Source organism: Anguilla rostrata, chromosome 16 (assembly GCF_018555375.3).
Source record: "Anguilla rostrata isolate EN2019 chromosome 16, ASM1855537v3, whole genome shotgun sequence".
In the NCBI taxonomy this organism is placed as follows: domain Eukaryota; kingdom Metazoa; phylum Chordata; class Actinopteri; order Anguilliformes; family Anguillidae; genus Anguilla; species Anguilla rostrata.
The window spans coordinates 1,359,137-1,382,647 of record NC_057948.1 but is presented as its reverse complement, the minus strand read 5'-3'; the positions used below and the strand labels follow the sequence as shown (position 1 = coordinate 1,382,647).

Below are 23,511 nucleotides of genomic sequence, written 5' to 3'. Positions count from 1 at the left end.
AGAAAATAATGACGCAATTTCCTGAAATTTGACATATATATTCAAAGGCTTTGAGGGGATTATTTTAAAACGTCACTAAATCAGTTTTTGTAGCTCAGGAAGCTCCTGCTTTATATTAGGGTAAATACTGTATATTTATTTGGAGATTGTGGAGGTTATGATTATTGAAAATGACACTCACTTATTCACTGACTTCTACAGTAGCTTCTACACTGCTGCCACTTTTCTTGAAAAAGAGCTAAATCTTGTCTGCTTCACCCAAATATTTTAAGGGACATACATTCACATAAAAAGACTATATCCACAATGCAAATTAATTTAGAGAACATAGATAATAAAACCACAGATGAAAGGAACCTGCCAACATGGTAATAGCTGTATTTTCAAACACAATGCATAGGAAGCAGCATGAGTACAGATGAGTCTGTGCTGACATCACATAGCAGTGTCTGCTCCATTGCCAATAAAGCTCAGACTGAGCAGTAGTAACCTATTTTCCAAACTGCTCAGCCTCCTTGAAAGATCCATCATCACCACTAGCCAAAGTAGATATAACCTGTAACCACACCTACACACAATTAAATCTGCATACATTTCCATGAAGGAAAAATAGCCTATCACTATAAATCTCACATAAGATAAACTACCTCTTGCACTATCAACCTCCTGAGGACAGGGCTGGGGCTTTCTATCGTTTTTTTTTTTTTTTTAAAGAACGATGAGATTTTCCTCTGCATCTTGACCTGGAGATATCAAATGGAATTCAGTGTTTTGCTAACTATAACTACTGGTGGTAAAAATAATCAGCTCACTGCCAAACCGGTGCCTGCCCGCGGCAGACGGGTTCCCCCTCTGAGTCCGGTTCTGCTCAAGGTTTCTTCCTGCTATCAGTCAGGGAGGTTGTCCTTGCCACTGTTGCCCTAGGCTTATTCTTTGGGGCCGGTTCTCTAAAGCTGCTTTGTGACAAAGCTCCTTTGTTAAAAGCGCTATCTCCTCCAGCATTGATGTGCAGCAGTGCTGTGTGCGTGCGTACCTGCTGTTGCGAACCGATTTCATGCAGCAACTTTTGGAAGAAACCAATACTATAGTGAAAGGGGGTTTGTGACTATCTGAGGTATGATCTATGACATAATTAGAAGAATACGTTTGACTCGTAATATAAAATGATCATAACTACATATTATAAAAAATAATAGTAATAAAATAAAATAAAAATATAAAAAATCCAGATATCAAAAATCTGGTGGGGCACGTGCCCCCCCAGCTTGAATGGGCATGACGCGTCTGCGTGCATGCATCCACGCACACACCCTCCCCCAAACACGTGACCTCCATGCCCAATTTCAGCCTCAAAATGTGTGGCTGCTAGCGGTTGGGGACAGCTTTGTGGACCGTCAGATGGTACATGCACAAGTTAGACAGCAGTTCATGATAAACTTTTCCTTGAAGTTTTATGGTGTTACATAAATTTTCCACATAAGTTTTGCTATGTTACATGATAGGCCTTTTTGTGATAGGCCACTCCTGCTGCCATACCCCCTTTTGCCAATTGGCGTGAACAGTTAATGAGCTGTTATTTGGCTTATGACCAACCTTTCCACAAAATCTTGTGCAAATCTGTGAATCCATTCGGGAGTTATGCGCCTTTTTGTGATAGGCCACGCCCATCGCCACGCCCCCTCTTGGTCAGTCAACCTGAAAAGTTACTCAGCTCTATCTTCGGTCATGACCAACCTCCATGCCAAATTTCAGCCTCCTGGGGCGAAAACTGTGGCCGCTACGTGGTGGGACACGTGGTGAGACCAACCGACCGACCAACTGACCGACAGACAGAGCCATAGTGCTGCGGTTGCCTCAAGACCTTATGTTTCCCTCCACACTAGGCATTTGAACATATAAAATTGCTTATCACCACTTTCATAGAATTTTGAGTGGTTTAGTCAACTTTGTCACACCTGTAGTGTTCCGGGTCTAAAATGACCGCCATAGGAAATTAATGGGTGACTACTGTATTTGATGTTCATCCAGCAGATGGAAAACATCCCCATACACGCACCCACTCACCCACACATTCACAACCACAACCCCCTCACCCCCCACCCATCTGCACCCCACCCTTTAATCCACCCCCCCCCCGCCCGCCCCCCACTGTTAAACAAAATTTGGTGATGATTTATGGTTTTTGTGTTAATGTAAGAGCGGTTAAAACAGACCAGCCAAATTTGGCCGCACTATAATAATGGGGGAGCAACGAACACTGGAGAAAGGTTAATTCACACGGCTTCTCTTATCACTGTTATGCTGATGATACATAAATCTTCTTCTCTATCCCTCTATCGACCATACGGGTCAATGAGAAACAACAAGACAGAGCTTCTGTTCATCCCCTACAAGACATCCCTACTACAGGAGCTCTCATTCAATGTCTATGGCATTACAGTGACTCCCTTTCACTTTGCAACAAGCCTGGGGGTGGTCCAGGATGACCAGATAGACCTCAAGGAGCACATCAAGGCAAAATCATGGTCCTGCAGATTCCTCTGGATCAGGAGGATTCGACCATACCTGACCACGCACTCCACCCAGCTACTTGTCCAGAGTATGGTGACCTCCTGTCTTGACTCCTGCAACTCCTTCCTTGCAAGCCAGCTAGCTTGTGCCATACATCCACTACAGATTATTCAGAATGTGACTGCCTAACTGAGGTCACTCCACTGGCTACCAGTCATCACCAGGATCAGGTTCAAGTCCTTACCACACCTACAAAAAAGGACAGCCCCCGCCTACCTACAGGACACGATTCAATCCTACAAGCCAGCTCGACCACTCCATTGTTCTACATCATGGCGACTTGCACTCTCTGCCATCCGGGTGAATGGTTCTCGCTCGTCCCTAGCACAAAGCTTCTCCACCCTAGCTCCGCAGTGGTGGAACAAACTCCCTGTTCCTCTACAAATCACTCATTGCCCGTCTTCCGCTGTAGTCTGAAGACACATCTCTTCAAACTGTACCTGGACTAACTATCACTACTCTGCAGGGTATACCCAGCTAGGATCACTTATCACTTCTACCTTATTCCTGTAACACTTTCATGTTACACATGCACCTCCAACCAGCACTCATATTGCATTTGTATCGTTAACTTGATGTTGTAGCTAGTTGTCATGCCTCCTAGTTTGAAATAACATTGGGCCTCATTTACCAGTTTTTTCTTTAATTTGTTCTTAAGAAAGGTCCTAAGAAAAATCTACTTCAGATTCACGACGTGTTCTTAAACCGCAGAATTGGTCGCGCGTGTTCTTAAAATGATGAATCCCATCGTCTTCGTAAATGCAAAGCGCGTGCCAGTTGTTCCTAATTAGCATAGGAAAAGGCCCCGCCAACCCCCATAAAAGGCCATGAGACTGCAGGGCCGTGCACACACAGAAATCGAACAGAAAAGTTGAGAGCGAACAAAGTCAATAACGCCCAAACGAAAATCTAAAGAGGGTGGACTCCAAACGTAAGAAAAACTTCAGTAGTTCTGAAGTGGAGGTATTGCTGTGGGAAGTGAACAGCAAATGACCTATCATTTAGTAGCGTCAGTGGTGGATATAAAATAACACAAAAAAAGATGCATGGGATGCTATTACTCATTCAGCGAATGCTGTATCTGGAGAAGGGTGCACAACTGATGAAGTAAAAAAAAATGGTTTGATGTCAAATCTGAGGCAAAAAAAAAAAAAATTCTGGTGGGAGTGGGCGCAAGGAATTGCGCGTTATGCATTCAAATGACAAAGCGCTTCTCATCACATTAATATCACTAATTAAATCAAACGGCAGTAGTAAACTGCATCAGAGTAAACCCGTCGCTGCACAAAACACTGCACAAAAAATGTATTGCCAGTCATTTTGGTGTCACCCTCCTAGTGACGCCCCTGAAAGTGTTCTCTTCTTCAACATGTCCATGTGTTTAAAAAAATGTTACCTAAGTGCTTAGTTTGTATTCAATATTTAAACATTTGCTTTTGCAGTATAGACCAAACATTGCATAATTGAAACCCCCAAAAATAAAAGGTCACTAAAATGATTTGTTTTTTTTAATCATTTATTTACAGATGAACTCCTGCTTGTCATGGTTCTGTGTTTCTGTCTCTGTTTTTCCTTGTTGGGCCGCCAGATGGCGGCACTTCAGTTTTGTGTTTCAGTTCGTTCTCCCTCCCTGTGTTAATTGTATTATTGGTTTTAATTATTCTATCATTGTTCCCACCTGTCTCGTTACTTAATCATCGTCCCCACCTGCCTCTCGTTATCCCTTCCCTCTCGTTTGATTATGTATTGAGTGCACCTGTGTCTTGTCTATTTTAGTTCTTTGTCCCCTTGACTCAGGTGCTGGTTCCTTGTGTTTGTTTTGGATTTGTGTGTATCTGCTTGCCTGTGTTTGTGTGTTTCTGCCTGTTTGTGTTTCTGCCTGTTAGTTCCTGTCTGGTTTCTGTCCTGCCCGTGTTCTGCTCTGTGTGAGTTTTGAATTTTGAGTTTTCTATTTTGTGTTTTTTGGAAGTGCCCTGCGTGGCCTTTTGGTTTCCTGGTTTTTGTCCCCTGTAGTGTAAGTAAAGTCTTGGTTAATTTTCATTTTGAGTTTTTTTTTTTTCTCTGCATGTGGGTCCTTCCTACCTGTTACGTGACACTGCTGAGGCAACCGAGGACTAGAGTTGTGGCTATGAAAGTCAAGGAAGCTGTTATGAGCCTGAGAAATAAGAAAAAAACTTTTGGAGACATAGGCCACCCTTAGGCTCACCAAAATCAACTGTTTGGAACACCATTAAGAAGAAAAAGAACACTGGTGAGCTCGATAATTGCAAATGGCTTGGTGGGCCAAAAAAGACCACCTCAGTTGATGACTGAAGAATTCTCACCATAATGAAGAAAAACCCACAAACAGCTGTTCTACAAATCAGAAGCACTCTCCATAATACAGGTTAGGATGTGTCAGAACCTCCTGTCTGCAGAAGACTTCACAAACAATGACCGAAGCTATACTGCAAGATGCAAAGTCCGCATTAGCATAACACAAATCTGTCTACAATCAACACACCATCTCAATACATAAAACCAATACTGATCATCTTAACGATCACCAAAAAAACTATTCTCCTAAATTGAAAATCAAGGAATTCATTAAGTATCACACAATGGCAAAACCTTCTCACTGAACACATATCAATGGAACAAAAAACTGTCTCACTTAAAAAATCTAAGTGACTTTACCACTATGACATGTAAACATTGTAATTGTATAAATAAAGCTGTCCTGCGTCGAGTGGGGAAGTTGGTGGACCAATTGAAAAATAATAAATAAATGAATAATTAACACTGAAAAATCTGTTATAGCAGTGAAGACTGTTGGAAAACATGGGAGCCACATTTTACCCTTCTGAGGTGTCTCACATTGTAGTGGGCCAGTTACAGATAGCATTGATTGTTTACCACCACACTCAGTTAAATTGACCTTTTAATCACACCCTTTGTGCTACATCCTCTACCCCCTTGCCCAGTCAAATTGTCTCACTTTGATATGCAGTACCATTGTGTGACATCCTCTACCCCCTACTCCAGTCCAACTCCCCCACACCTTGTTTCTTCCCCCCCAATGTCTGATTACCTCCCCCCCCCCCCCTTTCCCCGTGATGTGTTTAAGATAACCATTTGGCCCTTTGTTTCCTTGAAGGAACATCACTGTCTCCGTCATTTGTTGGTTCTGTGTTTATCTGTACTTGGGTAACAGACCCACTAGTTCCTTTGCTACATTAAACGACCTATTTTGAAACGAAGACGTTCCTGCATTTATTTTTCTACTTACGAAAGTACGGCGGAATAAATCGAACTCTTAAAAATTCCACATTATTGGCGAGCCAGCCCAAATCCGTCGTTCTTGTTGCGTTTTTCAAAAAAAAAAAAAAAACTGGGGAGGCTGACATTCGCGTGTGACACTGGCCTACAGAAGAGACCTTCTTTTTTACGTTGACACCGAATTCAAGAAAGAATTACAGTAAGAGGACTGTTTTGGAAGCCATTTGCCAACGCTGAAGGAAAAACGGACTTGAAGGCACGGAACGGACCACGTACATTTGTGAGTATGAAATATTTATGTATGTAATATTGTAGAGGAATAGTTACGAAAATTGTGTAATGTTTTAAAATACAAGTGGCTAGAATTGATTGTACATGTGTACAGTGTTCTAGGTAGGGGCTTGTATAAAGTTGCACAGACCTTGGACAACTTCAAGTACCAAAAGTTTGTTTGTCCATTGTACAGGAGTTTAGGAATGGCAGTGAATGGTTGGAAATCGTGGGCCGCTAGGTGGTTGGCCAAACATTGTAAGGAGGATTCTTATAACGTACCACAGGAAGTGGATGTTGTTGAATATCTTCAGACTGCTTGTGAAGAGCGCAATGAACATGAGAAAAATGATAAAACGAGACAGGCTAACTGTGTGATGGCTATGGTCCAAACAATTAAGTTTTTGACCGATAAAGTTGTAGAGGTTCCTAAATTGCGAGGTGAAGTTGAAAGTTTGAATAAAGCACTGGAGGTAAATTCAAGGAAATTGGAAGCATCTGTTGCAGAACGTATATTACATGCCACAACACACTTAGAATTTAGAAAAGAAATTTGCCAGTTGAGGGAGAAATTGAGTACCACAACTGCAGAATTGGTTAAAACGCAGGGACAGTTACGCGATGCTCAGGTGGCATATCAAGAGTTATGGAATGTGTCTGGGGATAATAAGGATAATGCGATTGTACAGAAGTTCAGGTCGCTGAAAGAAAAAATGGCAAAGCAAAAACTTGCAAATACCATAATGAAACGGCGAGTGGCAGTGATTTTAAGGACATTAGAGGAGCAGAGTGAGTCAGTATACAGTTCTGATGATGACGAATGGGAAGTCAGACAGACAAACTGCCAAACAGCTCCTTTGTTAGATGTGGATGATGAAAGAAGTGATAATGAAATTTTAGATGAGGAGCTGGCGTTTCATAGGCCTACTGGGGGGACAGAATGTAATGCATCTATTACCAATTCACTTATTTCCAATTGCCGAAGGTTGGTTTCTAGAAGTTCTACATCACAAAAAGCAACTAAATCAGTCGGGACAAAAAACACAAAAATCGCACCAATAATAACACGCAGAGTTCGTACAAGCGCAACACAAAATCCTGTCAATGGGGCTATCACATATGAATATGCAGATCAACAGGTGGATCGCAATCTTACACTTTCAGAGTTGATTACACTGCAACAACAACTTCCCACGTGGGACGGAGTTAGTGACCCGACCGCAGTTGTTGAAAAGGTGCAAACGCTGCAGCGAATACACTCGCTAACTGACAAGGACTGTTGTAAATTATTTCAATCTGTGCTCCCTACATCGGTTACTATTCCGTTAGAATTCATACAGGGTCAGGGAAACCCTGTTGTTTTCCCCAATCATGACGCAAGGTTAAGGCTAATGAGCGAGGCTGTGGGTTATCGCGTTATAGCTGACATGAATAAAATTCTTGAGTTTGTACCTAAGAAAGGGCAGCATCCCACTGATTTTCTTAGAACATTTGTGATTGTGTACAATCGAAACATAGGTGGAGGGAACAGAGCACTACTAACAGGTGACGATCCAATGTTTTGGAGTTTGGTAATCAATAAATATAAAGATCTCGTCTCGCCTACTTGCCAACATTTATTGTTACAGTTGAATAGAGAACTGGGTGCACAGCCAGTCAGACAGCACATAGGCAGGGATATCCAAGACTGTTTAACTGTGTGGAATGAGTCGCAACTCAGTTCACTGAGCCCTAAACAGAGCTCTAGAAAAAGGGTTGCTGTGCTAGCATCTAATAAGGGCCAGGCCAAATTTCATTGTTTTAACTGTGGGAAGCCAGGTCACATTCAGAATGAGTGTAGAAGCCCCCGTGTGTGTGCCAATTGCAAGCGTGTTGGCCATTCCAAGCGACACTGCTGGTCAAAAGGAGGAGGGATGGAAGGAAAAGGGCCAAAACAGCTGCGTGCACAGCAGCCTCAGACAGAACAGCCCCAGATTGAAGGCACTCTTACATACACAGACCTATTGTCTATGATTAAGGCACATGCTGAGCAGAGCAGCCAGAAAGGCTCTGAGAATCCCTTTCACAGTCCAACCCCACATACAGTGACTTTCTAAATCGGGGATGCTTAAAAAAAAATAATAATAAAAATTTAAAAGGGGGAGGCTAGGAAGCAAACTGAGAAGGTTCATAAGAAGTTATGAACAAACTTGGTGAAACAAATTTGAAATTGGTGATGCAAAAGCGGGGTAGGGCAATACACTATTTCCGATATCATTGGGACCAATGCAAATTATATAACAAAGCTGAACTTGATACCAATGTCAATGTTTAAATGATTAAAACTGCATAAGAATATACACTCACACGTGGTCTTTCTCTCCCCTACAGAATTAATCGTGATGAGGACGAGGCTCCTGGTATTCAGGAACAGGTTGGAAGTCAGCACTAAGTGGGACATTCCTATCATATTCATAAACAACACACAATGTGTCAAGGACAATACACGCAGTTGATGTTGGATTCACCGAATGGACATCAGACAGGTGGAAAGATGGTGAAGCGTTCACAACAGAGGACACATGGAAAGTATCAAGTGAATCTTCATTTAGAACACACTATTGAGGGTGGAAGACAGTTTCCAAGAATACAAGAATTCATTGTGACAGTAAAAGCACGTAATTGGACACATTATGATAACGCAATAACTAGTTGGGATGAGGGACAGGATAACCGGGGGAGATGGGCCGTGGAGCATGAATCTACATATTACCCTGGTCTAACAATGATGCATCTAAATTTATATGGTTAAAAATAAATAAATAATAATAATAATACATATATGTATGTTGAGAATAGACAATGCCAACCTCTAAAGGAATGGGAAGACTCAAGCAGTTGGACTGAAGCAAATGTCCTCCACTGCACCCTATTCCTAGAGAAGGCATCATTTTTGGGCCAGAAGGAAAAAGAAAAAAAAAGGGTTTATAATATGATGTAAATATGGTATTCATGCATGCTGTTTATGATTGAGCTAATGTCATTGTCGTGTTTGATCAGTATAAGGGAATGGCTGAATCAACAGATTATTACATTCATACATGTTATGCATGAAAGTCATGCAATAATTATATCTATTAACTATAATGAACTGTCCACAGAGAGGAATGTTCATCCTTTAGAGGAAGTGGAGAGCGTGGTGGACCAGTGTCACTGGTGTATTCTGAGTCACCCCACAGGATTTCCATATGGTAATATAAGGTGTTAATCACCCCCTGGTTTCTGGTTTACACCAGCATACACTGTTCAGATGGAGAACATTCGTTTACCTACTACTGATGCCAGTGAGTCCAACAGCTTGGCCATGTGGGAGGATGCCTACCTGGTTCCTCAGTCAAATGTGTCAGGTCTTCATGCTCAGGTGAAGAAAGCTCTAATGGAGAGTGATTCAACACTACTCAGAACAAAAATGGAGGTGAGCTTGGCCCAGGCAGAGGCCACAGTCCTGAAGCGACAAGGATGCTCTGATGAAAACACATTTTTGGAACTGGATATTCCTGGCAATTGTAGGTCTAATAGTAATTCATATCCCCAATGATCAAACACAGTGTTATTGCTGGCATAAACAGAAAAAGACAGTTGGAGAAAGTCATTGATAGAAATGAAACTGTGGGATGGCTCAGAAATAACCCCTGAATAATTTGTGGGTTTGTTTTAATTTTTATGTTTTCTTTTTTGTTTTTGCTTCATATTCTTTGCTTTACATACACCTTGGAATATAGAAGACTTTCTTATAAAAAAGAAAAAAAGTAGGGAATGTTGGACAACATGGGAGCCACATTTTACCCTTCTGAGGTGTCTCACATTGTAGTGGGCCAGTTACAGATAGCATTGATTGTTTACCACCACACTCAGTTAAATTGACCTTTTAATCACACCCTTTGTGCTACATCCTCTACCCCCTTGCCCAGTCAAATTGTCTCACTTTGATATGCAGTACCATTGTGTGATATCCTCTACCCCCTACTTCAGTCCAACTCCCCCACACCTTGTTTCTTCCCCCCCAATGTCTGATTACCTCCCCCCCCCCCCTTCCCCATGATGTGTTTAAAGCCGCGTTTCCACCAAAATTACCCGGAACTTTCAGTCCCAGGAACTACTTTACCAGGAACTAAAAGGTTCCTTCAGCCAATGGTTGTCTGCGTTTCCACCGGGGTCTAAAGTACCGCGAAGATTAGGCAAATTAGCCCACTGACGTTGTCGTCGGTCCATCTGTCATATGATTTCTTCTGTAACCCCATACTATCACCGAAGTAGCCTACATTATTTTCTAATAACCGGGACAGCCCGGAGGGGTTTATTCCACTTATATACAACGGGTTACCAACAATGACTATATATGGTTACTTTTGTATTTATTGATTTTCATATATCCTCTCAAACACATTCATTAACAGCAGAAAACATGCACACGTTGTAAACAATTTGCTGTTTTATTACTTTCTCGTCGTCAATTCCATAGAGGCTAACTGCAAAATGACAAGAATAGAACGAAAACTCGGACTTGCGTGAAAATGTAAATTAGTAGTGGAACAGCCACCGTTTGCTTTCCTTCGAAGTTACTGCTAGCCGAGCAGCGAAGTGTGCCCTCCAGATGCGAACCATGCACCATAAATGAGTCCATAGTCTTCCTGGTCTTTTCGTGGAATTGAAAAATGGCAGTAAAATGGAGTAAAATTACGGCAGTCTGAAAAAGCTAAAGCGAAGATTACTAGAATTAACCTGTTATTTTACCCGGATAAAAAGTGCGGAAGGTGATTTCCAGTTTGCTTGTACTGTATCACCAATGTTAATTATGCAGAACTACCGCATACCTCACATAACTGTATCAAACGTTTTGAGTCAATTACAACGGGCTAACAAAGAAAATCCGGAAGAAAATATTCAGCAACCGAATTAATCCGTTTGAATGTTTTGGTAGCCTACGTAATATGCTGTCCCAGCACGAATGCTTAGCATTTTATAAAACGAATACTAAAGCAAGAAAAGAACAGAAGAGCACACGTTATAATTCCAAGACGTTGACAGGTTATAACCAAAAGTAGGCTACTGCGCCGCATAACATACAAGTTTGATTTGAAGTTATGAAAATAAATTGGTTTGCCGCTGCATATTTTCAAACATGGCGGGTAATGGCGGAAAATAAATACAACACAAATGCTACGAGTACTCGACCAATCAGAAATGTTCAGCGCTGCAAGCTCCACCCAAAAGGTTCCTGTACTTTCGGAAAGTACTACCCCCCGAGCAGGAACGTTTTGGGGGGTAAAACAAAGCCCCCAGAACTAAATTTAGACCCTAGTTCCTGCGGTGGAAACGCACTGAGTTCCTCAAAAGGTTCCTAGTTCCGGGGTATAGTTCCTGCGGTGGAAACGCGGCTTAAGATAACCATTTGGCCCTTTGTTTCCTTGAAGGAACATCACTGTCTCCGTCATTTGTTGGTTCTGTGTTTATCTGTACTTGGGTAACAGACCCACTAGTTCCTTTGCTACATTAAACGACCTATTTTGAAACGAAGACGTTCCTGCATTTATTTTTCTACTTACGAAAGTACGGCGGAATAAATCGAACTCTTAAAAATTCCACAAAGACATATTGCAACACCCATGCAGCCAACAACACACATCATCTTTTAGCACTAAGAAGCTAAATTGTCATCACCATGAATGAGTGTTTATAACAGGTAAGCCTGCACTAAGGGACCTGAATCTTTTACCAGAAGGTAGAAGTAGGAATTTAGGGTAAAAGGTGTGAGTGGGGTCTGATACTATTTTCTGTGCCTGTCTGATAATGGACTCCTCATATACCGTCTGAAGAGATGGGTGTTTCCCAACCCCCATAATATTCATAGCAATCTCCACCAGATGAACCATCAGACATTTCGTTAGTACAGTCAAGTTATCAAACCATTGGTTCGCCTGTGCCACTGTGGCTCTTTCACCTTTGCACTGATGCCTATATTGTAATAAACTGGGAATTAAGCAACAAACCAATTAAAACTGACTGAACAAAACGATATCTCTATTTTTCTTGAATTATACATAATAATAAAAAATAATCCACTATCTGTACGTCCTGTCCCGACTGCTGATGCAGGCGGAACCAGCTTTTCTATGCACATCCGGCCATGTAATAAAAAACAAAAAGCTATCTAGTAAACATTAGGCTTACGTGGTAGGCTACAGTGTGGGCAGTCCCCATATTGAGAGAACCATATAAAATATTGCGAGCTAGCCTGCTAACGACCGAGATCTGAGACTCGGGGGACTTCCTGATTGCCTTTGCAATCCCACAGCCCTCAGAGTTACACGAGCCGGCTGGAGTTTGCAAGGTTTGTTATGAATTAGCGGTAGCTAGCTCCCAATGGTAATACATCAGAATATTTTGATGTTTAATGTTAGTCATTTTTATTTACTTTCTAACTTAGGCTACTACCTTACAGATGGATGGAAATAGAATTTAACTGCATCTATGGTTGTCATGGAAAGGTCAGAGTTCAGAAAAGTACCCGGATGTGCCGCGATGTAGCCACAAATGGCAAGTGCATGGCTGTTCACAGGTAAACCTCAAAAATTTAGATCTTGCTAAACATTTTTTTAAAAGTCTCATGGGTGTTTGGGGCCCCTCTGCTCTTCGGGGCCCATTTCATTTGAAACTGTTGAAACTGCCACAGCACGCCCCTGGCCACAGCATTTTGTCTCTACTCACATATTTCACACTCCAAATACTGTTGGAATCCAAGCATAGAAAGTTCAAGCTCACAGTGATTAAAATCCTCTAGAATGAAAGTTGGGGCTTCAGGTGTGTGTTGTACTCCCTACAATAGTTTCCTGTTTGGTGGGCATTCTTAAAGTCCTCCTGTTCAGATTCATGGGCAAATCAATCAGTCACATAATCATAAGAAATGCATTTTTTATTTAGAGGATAATTACTTTGATGGAGCATGCATTTTTTCAGCTATAGTTATAATCTGTTACAATAGTAAGAGTTTGGGGGAAAAAAAGCTCTCTATGAGTTCTACAGCTCTCTAGCTAAGTAGCCTGGTATGCTATTGGTAAACTACCACGCTGAAGTTGACTCTCGATTCAAATTTTCTGGTCCACCTTAAATAGGTTCGTTTGAATAATCCCACTTCTAACCTTCCAAGGAGCCCAATACAGGCTAATATAAAAAATAGAATTTTTGGATTTGACTTCTCCTGCGAATTAAAACACTTGTTAATGACAGAAGGGATCCTTATGTACGTTCTACCCCATTTCTGTGAAATTTTACTGCAGCATTTTTGAATAATCGCACTTCAAACCTTTGATGTAATCCAGTGGATGCCAATTGAAGACAGTGTTGCCAGATCAGATTGACAGTTTCCAGCTCAATCGCAATGTAAAACCTGCCCAATTCAGTGAAAACCAGCCCAAATCATAACACGGCCGGTTTTAGGCTTTTGTATTAGGGTGGGCTGTGGTCGACCGGGGGGGGGGGAGGGGTGCTGGCGGGTGTGGACGCGAGGAATTCCCCTAATACCGCAAATTAAATCAACCGGCAGAGAAACGGTACTGGTATTTTCTGTGGTAAAGTTTTTTCACAATATTTTCTAAAACCTGCCTAATTTTGACAAAAGCAGCCCAAATTTCATCAACCAGCCCAACACTATTTTTACCCCCACCACCGTAATCAAAAGGAGCCCAATTGGGCTGCCCAATATGGTAACACTGATTGAAAAATGTTATATTTTGTACTTGGTTTTGATTTCTCCTAAAAATTACACAGTTCGGAGAGGGATTATTTGAAATTCAAACCGGTGGGGACCTAATCTGGGAAGGAACAGGACCTGTCGTTGAGGACTGGACCAAACTGGACATTTTGATTCGGGTCCGGGTCTGGGTCCATAACTGGAAGGAGTTTCAGACTAGTCGCCGCAGCTCTACATGTCCTCCTACCCCTAAAGTCTTTGTATTGCAATAACAGACTTGCCTGAGTAATAAATAGACCTACAGAATTAAAAGAAATTGGCTTAAACTAGCTGGTCAGCCCACTTACATCTGAGAAATGCTATAAGCTTTGAGTAGCCAACTCTCTTATTTGCATGATGTAAAAAACCGTGAACAAAAGAGGCCATCAGTATATGATTTCCCAAAGAAGATTACACATCGCAGAGTGGGGCTGCCAGACTTTCCCCTAAATGTATGTAGGGGATTTAAACATTCACAGGGGAAGTTTCACAGTAAAGATGTATGGAAGTCAATGACAGATAGGGGGATTTTAAATGAGATATGGGGGAACACTTGTGAGGAATTTGAATGGGAGTTGATTGAAGATTTTGAGGACTTTTTTTAGGAGTAACTGATTCAGGCATCCGGCAACACTGAGGCAGAGATGTAAACTAGGTTCAGTCTCAATTCAAGCAAAGAAACCGCAGTCATTTCCCTTATTGAAACATAATATGTTAGGCTATAAGAACTCATCACCACTTTGTGGATAATTCGAGAGGTCAACATTGTTTTGACATTGATGCAGCTAGCTTGATGAACAATGTATGATGCAGGAAACGGACACAACGCAGTTAGTCAACACAGTTCCAAATATAGCCAAGGTAAGTAAGATCAACAATCCCGCTGAAGTCAGAATCAGTCACTGCATGACTCACTCGTTCACTAGGAGCTGAAGTCAGTGAACAAGAGTCTGAAGTTGGAATCAGTTGCTGCATGACTCTTGTTCTCGTTTGTGGAAGCCCATCCATCCATTATCTATACCCGCTTATCCTGGTCAGGGTCACAAGGCGAGAGGCAGGAATACACCCTGGACAGGTTGTGCTGTTGGATGCTGTCGAGTTGGGGGGGGGTGCTGTTGGATTCTGTTGAGTTGGGGGGGGTGCTGTTGGATTCTGTCCAGTGGGGAGGGGGGTCGCTTGGTAAAATCCTAAATTACATTGCTATTAAATGTTCTGTTGCCATTCCATTTAAAATTTATACCCATAGTTCTGCGATAACGGATGAAAAACGTGTTAGTTACCTTAGATAAACATTGTATCGTGTGGCCCCACCTCGTGGTCGTGTGGCCCCCCCCCCTCGTGGTCGTGTGGCCCCCCCCCCTCGTGGTCGTGTGGCCTCCCTAGCGGTTGTGGCCCTAAACAAACACATAAGCCGCGTTTCCACCGCAGGAACTATACCCCGGAACTAGGAACCTTTTGAGGAACTCAGTGCGTTTCCACCGCAGGAACTAGGGTCTAAATGTAGTTCTGGGGGCTTTGTTTTACCCCCCAAAACGTTCCTGCTCGGGGGGTAGTACTTTCCGAAAGTACAGGAACCTTTTGGGTGGAGCTTGCAGCGCTGAACATTTCTGATTGGTCGAGTACTCGTAGCATTTGTGTTGTATTTATTTTCCGCCATTACCCGCCATGTTTGAAAATATGCAGCGGCAAACCAATTTATTTTCATAATAACTTCAAATCAAACTTGTATGTTATGCGGCGCAGTAGCCTACTTTTGGTTATAGCCTGTCAACGTCTTGAAATTATAACGTGTGCTCTTCTGTTCTTTTCTTGCTTTAGTATTCGTTTTATAAAATGCTAAGCATTCGTGCTGGGACAGCATATTACGTAGGCTACCAAAACATTCAAACTGATTAATTCGGTTGCTGAATATTTTCTTCCGGATTTTCTTTGTTAGCACGTTGTAATTGACTCAAAACGTTTGATACAGTTATGTGAGGTATGCGGTAGTTCTGCATAATTAACATTGGTGATACAGTACAAGCAAACTGGAAATCACCTTCCGCACTTTTTATCCGGGTAAAATAACAGGTTAATTCTAGTAATCTTCCCTTTAGCTTTTTCAGACTGCCGTAATTTTACTCAATTTTACAGCCGTTTTTCAATTCCACGAAAAGACCAGGAAGACTATGGACTCATTTATGGTGCATGGTTCGCATCTGGAGGGCACACTTCGCTGCTCGGCTAGCAGTAACTTCGAAGGAAAGCAAACGGTGGCTGTACCACTACTAATTTACATTTTCACGCAAGTCCGAGTTTTCGTTCTATTCTTGTCAGTTTGCGATTAGCCTATATGGAATTGACGACGAGAAAGTAATAAAACAGCAAATTGTTTACAACGTGTGCATGTTTTCTGCTGTTAATGGATGTGTTTGAGAGGATATATGAAAATCAATAAATACAAAAGTTACCATATAGTCATTGTTGGTAACCCGTTGTATATAAGTGGAATAAACCCCTCCGGGCTGTCCCGGTTATTAGAAAATAATGTAGGCTACTTCGGTGGTAGTATGGGGTTACAGAAGAAATCATATGACAGATGGACCGACGACAACGTCAGTGGGCTAATTTGCCTTCGCGGTACTTTAGACCCCGGTGGAAACGCAGACAACCATTGGCTGAAGGAACCTTTTAGTTCCTGGTAAAGTAGTTCCTGGGACTGAAAGTTCCGGGTAATTTTGGTGGAAACGCGGCTATAGAGCGTTTATGCCACGGGCCGGCCCTGCTTTTGAAGCAAACATGAGCCTTTGGTCTTCTCTCAGCTTTGTCTTTCTTCTCAGCTGTGCCTTTGCCTTTGATCAGTTTTAATGTGGGAGAGACAAGCCTTGGTTTTGTTTTGCCTTTCATTCGTTTCTTTCATGATTATCTTTTACTTAATTTCCAGGATTGTCTCTTTTTTTTTTTGTTCGTGTAGTTGAGCCTGTGTTATTCAATTTTATATTTAATTGGACCCTATTTTCTCAGTCAAGGCACAACTGTCAAACACTAGCAGCAATGCAAGGCGCTGGTGAATTAGGGGTATTTCAGTCATTTCTTGACTCCAGGCACTAGCGCAACTGCGGCACAGTTATAAAAGAGGTTCAATAAGAATAAATGGTTCTGTGGGTGTGGTTGGGTTTGGTTTCATTATTGCCAATCAGATCACCCCATTTCTGTCCCTTAAGGAAACACAGCCAAATGCTAATGTCACCATGGCTGAAGAGCAAGCGTGTTGTGATCATCTCTACTGAAGGGAGGAGAGTTTTCTCTAGCATAACTAGAATTCTGTACAACACTAAATTCTTAGGCCTTGCAGCAGGGCCCCTCCGTCTCCAGGCACCGAACCTCCCAAGGACAAGAATTTAGAAGTATTGCATGTACGTGTGTGTGTGTGTGTGTGTGCATGTCTTTTTTTTCTTTCTCTCTGTCTCTTATGTATTTCTAGAAGTCCAAACTGGTGAGCTTGGCCTTCCTCCTTATCCTCCCCCCTGCCATCCTGCCAGGGAGAAACCGGCTATGATGCCATGCTGCCCAGGACTCTGAAAGCAACCGATTGATAAAAACCAAACTATTATATCTGATATAAAGCTTGTTTATGTAACACTGAAGACTAAGAGGTCATTGTGTGCTTATTCAGTTTTCATGCTATATGACTAGACACAGACATTAATTATCATAAATTTTGTTAAATCTTACGATATGCATATGTATTAACCGTATGCCAATCAGATGTAGAATTATGTATGTTATTGTTAACCACTTTTTGCTAAAAAACAAAAAAAACAAAAAGAGAGATCGGGCTTATCCATCTTGTTGCGTGTAGGTTCCAGACTCTTTCTGCAGAAATAAGTCCTATTTCTTACATGGATATACCTCTTCGTGCTGGTTATTCTAAGGATAGAAATTTCTCTGCCCAACACTATGAACTATTACAACCGTTACAAACCAATGAAGATGAAACTGAATAGTTTTGATTAATTATTTTGTTAATATTTAAACGAAAGTGTATTTTCTGTTCATATGCCAGTGCTAAAAGCTATAATAAATGGTTGCGTTCCCAAGAACAGTTCCGCAGGGAGAATATTCCCAGGCTGGCCAGGAGCAGGAGGCAGCTGGCAGAGACAGCCTCCAGTCGGCCTCTCCATCCTGCTGCTGCTGCTACTGTTTCAGCTAGGCAGGCATCGCGCTTGTGCACCAGAGGACAGGAAAGAAGACATTTTGTCTGGAATTACTAGAGCTTTTTTTTTAATTTATTTTATTTATTTTTTTTACAGTGTTTCACACCACTATTTAAAATAAACAAAAAAAATCTCTACTTCAACTAAGTGTCATTCATTTCAGACATGCACTTGATAAGATGAATGAACACTCACTAGTGAAACGGCTCCACAGCCAACCAGGCCCTGCTCTCTCGTGCACTCTGTGCTTTGTAATCTCCGTAGCAATTGTCACATGTGACTCTGCTTCTCTCTGTATGAAAGTCCTGTAATGTGTCCTCTGTGAGGTCTATGTCACATCCATGGCATATGGCTATGTAGTGTAGAACACAGCACATCACAAACAATGCACTGACTTTCTGAGGGCTGTACAGTAATGTACACCCAATCCATCCAAAATTCTAAAATACATTTTCAACATTCCAAATGTCCACTCAATCATTGACCTAGCCCAGCCAAACACATGATTAAAAGCAAGTTTCCAGTGTGTTCTGGGCTCATTGTAAACACCATCTGAGGGGTGTAAAGCCAGTCTCCCTCCTACCTCATTCAAGTAGCTTACACAGTTAACTCCACTGCCTCAATAGCCAGCATTGGACTGCATAACTGAATACAGCTTTCCTTTCAAATAGTTAAACTGAAATAAACAAAATATTTCTTGTATCTTTGTTTATGGATTCACATGTGTGGCACAGTTATAATGCCAAAATAGCACAAGTTAAAACCTGGTATGGGTTGGTTTGACTGCAAATGCATTATTCAACACCAAGCTCACATAGTGAAAGTTTCTATTGACACATCCCTGATTGCACCAACAAACCCATGTTCACACAAGCAGATTAACCGCAGACCATATGAACTAACAACCATGGTGAAATTAAAAAATATGACACTAGCAATTCTAATTGTGTTTGTGTCTATGCTGTCACCAAAATAGGACCCCTTTTCTTAATACTGTAACTTAATATAGCATCTCTTCATTTTAATCTGCTTGAATTGTATGTTCTGACAAAGGTTGATCCATCAGATTACTCTGCATATCAATGAACTCCTTATTTATTTCACAATTGCTATCTTTGCAAATAATTAGTAAATGTATTAATCAGTAAATAGTAATAGTAAATAAAATAAAATATATGGTAAGTGCTGAGGTTTTGCATTTTATGCTGCTTATGTTCTCAAATTAAACATTAAATGAGGGCACAAGTTAAAACATCTTGATTCAGAAATCTTTTTTTAACCAAATTTTCTCTTGCCCAAAAATCTTTATTCTCGCTAGAAATAGAAAGTGGGAAAATATGTGGTCAATCATCTACATTATTAATGATATAATACTCACTTGGCCTTCCTGCAGCTCCTGACTACAGGTACCAGTCTCTGATAACCTGCTGCTGATGTGTTGTAGGTCTTTAAGTCAAACTCATCCAGGATCTCCTCTGACGTCAGTAACACAAAAGCCAGAGCTGAACACTGGTGTGGTTCCAGCTTTTCATCAGAAAGTTTTCCTGATCTCAGGGAATTCTGGATTTCCTGCACTAGAGAGTTGTCATTAAGTTCATTGAGACAGTGGAACAGATTGATGGTCCTCTCTGCTGAAGACTCCATTCTGATCGTCTCCTTAATGTACTGGACTGTTTTCTCAATGCTCTTTGATCTGCTTCCTGCCTGTGCCTGCATGTGTGGTACAGGTGATCTGCTATCTATCTGTGCCTGTGTGTGTGGTACAGGTGATCTGCTTCCTGTCTGTGTCTGTGGGTCTGGTACAGTTGATCTGCTTCCTGTCTGTGTCTGTGGATCTGGTACAGTTGATCTGCTTTCTGTCTGTGTCTGTGGGTCTGGTACAGTTGATCTGCTTCCTGTCTGTGTCTGTGGATCTGGTACATTTGATCTGCTTTCTGTCTGTACCTGTACGTCTGGTACAGTTGATCTGCTTCCTGTCTGTGTCTGTGGGTCTGGTACATTTGATCTGCTTTCTGTCTGTACCTGTAGGTCTGGTACAGTTGATCTGCTTCCTGTCTGTGTCTGTGGGTCTGGTACATTTGATCTGCTTTCTGTCTGTACCTGTAGGTCTGGTACAGGTGATCTGCTTCCTGTCTGTGTCTGAGGGTCTGGTACAGTTGATCTGCGTCCTGTCCGTGTCCATAGTCTTTGAAAGAAGGTAAACATGGAGTTTTTTTTTTGTCTTCCTCCATCAGATCTGCTTCCTGCCTGTGCCTGCATGTGTGGTACAGGTGATCTGCTTCCTGTCTGTGCCTGTGTGTGTGGTACAGGTGATCTGCTTCCTGCCTGTGACTGCGTGTGTGGTATAGGTGATCTGCTATCTGTCTGTGCCTGTGTGTGTGGTACAGGTGATCTGCTTCCTGTCTGTGCCTGTGTGTGTGGTACAGGTGATCTGCTTCCTGTCTGTGTCTGTGGGTCTGATACAGGTGATCTGCTTCCTGTCTGTGCCTGTGTGTGTGGTACAGGTGATCTGCTTCCTGTCTGTGTCTGTGTGTGTGGTACAGGTGATCTGCTTCCTGTCTGTGTCTGTGGGTCTGGTACAGGTGATCTGCTTCCTGTCTGTGTCAGTAGTCCTCCTAAGAGGGTCTGAATGGAGTCCAGAGAGAGGCCAAGAAGGAATCGGAGGAAAAGGTCCAGGTGTCCATTCTTACTCTTTAAGGCCTGATCCACTGCACTCCTGTGTAACCCAGACAGCCCTACTCTGCCAATGCAAGATTTTTTTGCCCGGAGTACATTTCTGTTCTCATTTACGTATGAATGAAACACAAACAAGGCAGCCAGATACTCCTGAATGCTCAGATGCACAAAGCAGTAGACCTTCACCTGATACAACCCACACTCCTCTTTAAAGATCTCTGTGCACAACCCAGAGTACACTGAAGCTTCACTGACATCAATGCCACTCTTTTTCAGGTCCTCTTTATAGAATATCAGATTGCCCTTTTCAAGCTGTTGAAAAGCCAGCTGGCCCAGTTTCAGGATGATTTCTGTATCTATTGCTGACATCTTCTTTGGGTCTGTCTCATCAGTGCCTTGATACTTCTGATTCTTCACATTAGTCTGAATGAGAAGGAAGTGTGTGTACATTTCAGTCAGAGTTTTGGGCAGATCTCCATTCTCTGCTTTACCCAAAATTGTCTCCAGAACACGAACAGAAATCCAGCAGAAGACTGGTATGTGACACATGATGTAGAGACTTCTGGATGACTTTATGTGTGAGATAATTCTGCTGGCCTGGTTCTCATCATTGATTCTCTTCCTGAAGTACTCCTCCTTCTGTGGGTCATTGAACCCTCGTACCTCTGTCACCTGGTGGACGTACTCACGAGGGATCTGACTGGCTGCTGCTGGTCGGGAGGTGATCCAGAGGAGAGCAGATGGAAGCAGATTTCCCTTAATGAGGTTGGTCAGCAGTACATCCACTGATGATGACTCTGTTACATCACAGCAGTCATCATTGGTTTGGAAATTTAGAGGAAGTCGACACTCATCCAGACCATCAAAGATAAACACCATTTTGACTTCATCACCTTCAACACTTTTGATCGCTTTCATTTTTGGAAAGCAGTGCTGCAGAAGTTGCATCAGACTGAATGTTCTTTCCTTCTTCAAATTCAGATCTCGGAAAGGAAGAGTGAAGATGAAATCAATGTCCTGATTGGCTTTTCCTTCTGCCCAGTCCAGAATGAACTTCTGCACAGAGACGGTTTTCCCAATGCCAGCGATGCCCTTTGTAAGCACAGTTCTGATGGGTTTCTCTTGTCCAGGTAAAGGCTTAAAGATGTCATTGCAGAAGATTGCAGTCTCCTGTGTGGTTTGTCTCTTGGATGCTGTCTCAATCTGTCTGACCTCGTGTTCATTATTGACCTCCCCACTTCCCCCCTCTGTGATGTAGACCTCTGTATAGATCTCTTTGAGGAGGGTTGGGTGGTTCTGTTTTGCTAATCCTTCAAATATGCATTCAAAATTCTGCTTCAGATGAGTTTTCAGTGCCTGCTGGGCTCTTTTTATGGATTCATCTGAAAAGAGGAAATATGAGAAATAATTATGTTTAAAATATGATAAACATTTACATTGTGGACGTACTGGTGTGGTAAATACTTTCTTCAAATATCACATGGTGATTTTAAAATCTAATATTGTTATCCTCAGTGCTCTTTAGCCCTGGATACAAACTCAGGGCAGTCTGTCTGATGGGACAGTGGTTTAATCACCAGCTTTTGAGCACAGGGTTCCTGCTTTAACACTAGAAGCGCCGAGTTTAGGAATTTTTTCATTTAGTTACTAACAATCTACAGCATGTGCATTCACTGACTTTTCCTAGATATTTGTTCTTTACATTCCAGCGTTGCAGGAATGTCAAATTAATGTTTGGAAAATGTTACAAACACCTTATTTCACCTCCATGTGTGTTATAACAGTGTTGTTACATTTCGGCCATCTACAGACTAACGAGTCAGTTCTCCTCCACCACACCAGGAGGCGCAAGGACTCACTTTTCATCACGGCAGACACGCTGTTGCATTTTTATTCATACAAATATTTTATTTATTGCATTTTGTTATTAGAAATATTAGTTTATGTTTATTTTGAATAATAAATTATATTTTTTATGTTCTCTTTAAACATATTTTTATATTTCATTCGTTTTGTGATCATTTGTTTATGCCTATGTCTTTCCCTTATGTTCTGAATTCATTTCATTTTATTTATTTATTTATTTTTATTTTTTTACAGTTATTATGCAACTGGACATTTTTAAATAAGGGTTACAATAAAACTGATCCGTCTTCAAATGCGAGGTTTTCCATCCATCCCTTATCTATACCCACTTATCCTGAGCAGGGTCGCAGGGGGTGCTGGAGCCTATCCCAGCATGCATTGGGCGAGAGGCAGGAATACACCCTAGACAGGCTGCCAATTTATCGCAGGGCACACACACAATTCACTCACACACTCACATTACCTATGGGCAATTTAGAGTCTCCAATTGGCCTACTTGCATGTCTTTGGACTGTGGGAGGAAACCCACGTGGACACAGGGAGAACATGCAAACTCCACAAAGAAAGGCCCCAAGCCAAGATTCGAACCCACGACCTTCTTGCTGTGAGGCGGCGGTGCTACCCACTGCACCACCGTGTGCCCAAAAACTAAATCTAAAACATTAGTAAAACAAGTGCAAATCCACAATAGCTGTTGTTTTGGCTGGTAATTTGTGTGTTACAGTGAAGACGTCTTTTTGTAGGCCAACCCGGACGTTTCTTCCGCCATGGGTTCACTCGGCAAATTTCCTATGGATTTTTCCAAGAGGGATTACGTTTATTTAGTGCACTTGTTATCAGTGGACTTTCATGCCTCGCTCATTGATATTGTTGAGCCTTGCGCCCAGTTGTATAGAGACTTGTGTA

General features: G+C 41.9%; 1 protein-coding gene and 1 long non-coding RNA gene across 16 annotated transcripts in view; one reads left to right on the top strand and one right to left on the bottom strand.

The window, feature by feature from the left end:
• Positions 1–23,511, bottom strand: part of LOC135242401 (NACHT, LRR and PYD domains-containing protein 12-like) — a 505,695-nt gene that overhangs the window by 252,004 nt on the left and 230,180 nt on the right. For 7 of the 15 annotated variants that reach the window (XM_064313446.1, XM_064313447.1, XM_064313450.1 and 4 more), the window contains exon 10: positions 19,442–22,121. The exons of the other annotated variants lie outside the window; for them this stretch is intronic. In XM_064313446.1, coding sequence (XP_064169516.1) covers positions 19,442–22,121 — 2,680 coding nt within the window. The remainder of the gene's footprint in view (positions 1–19,441; positions 22,122–23,511) is intronic. 15 annotated transcript variants of the gene reach the window in all.
• On the top strand, positions 4,117–9,712 carry LOC135242475 (uncharacterized). The gene is made up of 2 exons (XR_010326366.1): positions 4,117–6,109; positions 8,470–9,712. It is a non-coding gene; the product is annotated as an uncharacterized LOC135242475 (long non-coding RNA).